A 4,439-nucleotide genomic window follows, 5' to 3' on the forward strand; every position below is an offset into this window, starting at 1 on the left:
TGAAACTGTGTATGGATGGTAAGGTAAAAATTCTAATAAAGTAGTTATGGTACCAGAGAGAAATCGTAAGAAATAATTTGGTGTCCACTGCAAACTATTAAATTAGTGAGCCTCAAAAATATATCATTTTAAAATCTCATTTTGGATTATCATTTGCTAGAATGATTTACTTTGAAATTCATTGTCATGTTAAAATCACTCTAGTTAAAACCCATATCTTCAGTTTTCTTTTAAAATTAACATTCCCATTCAATTTCTTTTTGTCTTTGTGTGGCAGTATCACACTTGCCAATCACCTTCGAGTCATTATTGACTCTTTCCTTTACCTCTGTTCCTTCATATCTAATCAGTCTTCCAGCTCTAGTAATATTTCCATTAAAATATCTTTTAAATTTGTTTCTTTCTTTTACATATTCTATAATTCTATTTGTACCTTCATCACTTGTTCTGAATTAATTAGGTAATATAAAAGTCTTATGATTTACTTAGGTAGTATATCAAGTCTTATAACAAGTCTTCCATATTCAGACTCTTCTCATTTCAAAGTACTCTATATACTAATTAGTTTTAGATATTTTAAAAAGACACTGCATATATAATCTTCTTCGCCAATTCAAGCACAGATCACTACAATCTATAGACTCTGACATGGTGAATGGAATAAGCCTTGATTTGAAGTCTTAGCTGCTTGATCTAGAATGAATCTCTTTTTTTTTTTTTTTTTTTTTTTTTCCACTTAAGGAATTCCTTTATTTGATAAACTGTAGGTTAATTTAAACTGGAGACATAAGTATTTGGAATTGTCAAAAATGCCACCTATATTAAAATAGATATAGCAAATGAAAGAGCATGTCATGATTAAACATCTTTAATGAAAATAATGCTTGACAATTAGAAAACAGTTTGAGTTTTTGTTTTTTTTTTAAAAAAAACACTTCAAACTTGTGTTTATATTAGAAGTGACAGTGTTACTTTTGTTTCTAACATAAAATAAGACACTTAACATTCCATATTGAAATTTATCTTTTAAATACAAAGAATATGCCCTTCCCGTTATAGTAGGAAGACATGAACTTTGCTTTCAGTTCCTCTGCATCTCAGAGCAGCAGTAAGACAAGTCGCAGGATCATCAGGAGGCTTAAACCTGCAACCAGCCCAGCAGGCATTATTTTCTTGGACCTCTTAAATCTCACACCCATTATGGTGGCCAGGAAGAAAGCTGTAAACAGTGACACTTTTACGTCTCGTTTGTCATTGGAGACACGGTAAGCTCCATAGCCAGCCAAAAATCCAACAAAAAGACCAGCAATCAAAGATGGAACACCACCTCTCCGCTTATATCCCAAAATGCTTCCAAATGTCACGAGGGCTGCGTAACCAAAACCGACCAGGTCCATTGGCAAGGTTGCAGCTCTGCAGCCCCGAGCCCTCACCGCAGATGAAAAGAAAGACGACAGGGTCCAGCCACCGGCAAGCGGGGTACCTGGAGTCCGGAAGCGGTCTCCTAGAATGAATCTCTGGTTCATTTTTCTTACTTAATAGGATTGCTGTCCAAATTAAATGTTTCTACATTTATTGCTTATGGTTCTTAACACTTTGTGTTCTTCAAATGATATCTATTAATATTGACATTCAGGGTTTTCACCTGATGCCCCAAATTTCTCACCATACTTTTTACCTGCTAGTTATTTCTACAAACTCTCTTCTTGATACAATTAACCTATGCAAAATCTCCTAAACACTGCTTGGACATTGCAACTCTATGCTTTTGTATATAATAAACCCTCTACCTGAAATATTCTCTATGCTTTTCTTTCCTTATTGTAGTATTTCCTATTTGGTGAGAAATACCTGAAGCTCTATAACTTTCACAAAAGCTGTTTTGAGAGTCCCAATCCTGAGTAATACTGCTTTTCTTTAAGAAGTTTTGATATCTATGGTCTTCTTTCATATTCTTGAATAAGGGTCTAATAATTTTATAATATTAGGGACTTTTTAAGCACATATCCTTTTATTACTAAATATATTTCAGGCTCCAACAGAGAAGAGGCTGTGGTTCCCTCATCTGTGTATGTTTAATCAATGCAATTATCTCTGAATTAGTATAATAGAATTTAATATAGTTGATTATGTTAAAATGCAAAAGATAATAGAAAGTTTCAAAATAGTTTCACATGCTCTCTCTGGAAATAAAATAGAGAGAAGTGGGAACATTATGGCAATTTGGAAAATCTCTCATAAACATTATCCCACAGTACCTATTTGTAAGTTTATAGAATCATAGAAGTGTCATTGTAGAAAGGGGTCATGATAAGGTTTTGAACATCCTAAAACCAGATATCTGTCTGAATAACCCTCCAGAAATTGTACTTTATTGATTCTTTCATTTTATTAAAATATTTGCTTAATTAAAATAGATTTGATTCCTGTAGGCTTCACAAATTACAGTATATATTTCTCTAATGTGTTCATTTTACTCTGATCATCAAACCATTTTTAATGAGTTTTCAAGACAAATTGACTGGCCAGCAGTCAATGAAAAGAGGAGGAAAGGTTAGTTTGGAAATAATTACTTTGACTGTCACGGAAAGATACTGTCACCAAGTGCCCTAATGATTAATTAAGAGAAATAGAAAAAAAAGTTTTGAGTTAAAAAAAAACAAATATTCTAAGACATATGGATAGTGAGACCTTATTTTTCCATGAAACTAGATCAACTGCATGCTAATTGCCCTTGACAAAATAGTGACAATGCTGTTCATCTGTAATTACCTGTCAATTTCTAAAAAGACATCACTATCACCCTAATGGTAGAAATAATAATGGCAATGTAGTAAAACTAGCAATAATAATAATGGTTCTATAGTTAATATTAATGAAATAAATAAAACGGTCTGTATGTACCAATTGGTATATGATTATAAGTGGAATAATCATTCATCCACCATCATTGTAATTTGGGTAGAATTAAACCCACCCCTTGAAGGCCAGTTTTTGTAGACCTAAGACAATCTCTTACACCAATAATGGCGAAGGCCTCTGCCAATAAGAGTATGACACTCCTCTGGCCACGGGGATGGTCAATGAGCTTCAACAGTAGAGAATCATCACCATGACACTCTGAAACACATTTGACAGTTATGGCATTTGATCTCCTTTCCCCACATCTTCTGGAAATTATTGAGGAAACAGATGGGTAGATTTGCTTCTGGCAGCCATTTGTGACCATGAAGGTACAAGGATGAGAATGAAGCTGGCATTCAAAGGATGGCAAAGGCAGTACCAGAATAATAGAGAAATGAAGCCAAAACTTTGATAGAATGGAGCCTGGACTAATAAATCCTAGACATTCTACCAATATGAGCAAACAGCTACCTCTTTTATTTAAGTTAGTTTGACATGGGTTTATTATTACCTGCAATGACATACATCCCAATCAACATATAAAAGGAAATCACTTTATATTTTACAAACTACTTCCATAGGCTTCATTCATCTTGATTCCATATAGTGATTGGTGAGCTAAATGCACAGATATTATCACTTTTGTTTTATAGAACTTGGATATTTTGAAGTCTCAGAAGATTAGAGGATTTTACTAAAATAAGTACAGCTAGAGTCTTAGCCTAGGATTTTTGAATTCCATCACAATGTTTTTTCTGTATAATGTTACTAAATTGATTAGCAAGGACATCAGTAAGGCAACACTTTCTTCTTTTGGTAAGATTATTGGGCCACGGAGTTGGTTAGGTCCTTCTGAGTCAAGAGTGAGAACTAAAACATGGCCCAGGGAAGGAAAGTGATGGATCCCATTCAACCTTCTGTGACACTGTCAAATCTCTGGAGTAAATCCGTTATGTAATTTTGTTTCTAACCTATAGGTTTCTCTCCTATTTTTGTAACATATATATATCTTACACTTCCTCAAAATGATTAAAAGGCCTTTCAGTTAGTCTTGTACCTTTCTGTCAAAAAGAAAGTCTTAGATAAACTCATTAACTCTAAAGTATTAAAGGCTTAATTAAAATACAAATCCTACCTAGAAAAATTTACATTTCAATGAAGAAGAATGAAGAGGGTTATATCCACCTTAAAGGACTAAAGCAGTACTTGTGGTACGTCAAGCATCAGGAAGAAGATTGTTTGGGGGCAAGAATGCATTACCACCACTTCACAAACCACACTATTAGATAACTGCCTTCATGGCTCTTTGTAAAGTCCACCAAAATAGGAGGGCATTAGATTATCACTCAGGCAGTATTGAAGGCTATATAGTGCCCTCAATACACAGGGATATTGTTAGAGACCTAGATATAGGTAGAATTTAAAGGAATTGGCCATACTCATGATTCCAATTTATCAGATAGTTGCAGGAATTTAAGTGGGTTTAGGAGATTGAAAGTGACCTGCTATTTCAATTATGTTTTAGTAATATCTTA

General features: G+C 33.8%; 1 protein-coding gene across 1 annotated transcript; it reads right to left on the minus strand.

The window, feature by feature from the left end:
- Window positions 1-808: 808 nt before the first annotated feature.
- Window positions 809-1,499, minus strand: LOC138383311 (transmembrane protein 14A). The gene has a single exon (XM_069468037.1). It carries the CDS (start codon window positions 1,395-1,397, stop codon window positions 1,098-1,100), a length of 300 nt encoding a protein of 99 aa, XP_069324138.1. The 5' UTR covers window positions 1,398-1,499; the 3' UTR covers window positions 809-1,097.
- Window positions 1,500-4,439: the final 2,940 nt, after the last annotated feature.

This window comes from Eulemur rufifrons, chromosome 5, assembly GCF_041146395.1.
Source record: "Eulemur rufifrons isolate Redbay chromosome 5, OSU_ERuf_1, whole genome shotgun sequence".
NCBI classification, from domain to species: Eukaryota; Metazoa; Chordata; class Mammalia; order Primates; family Lemuridae; genus Eulemur; species Eulemur rufifrons.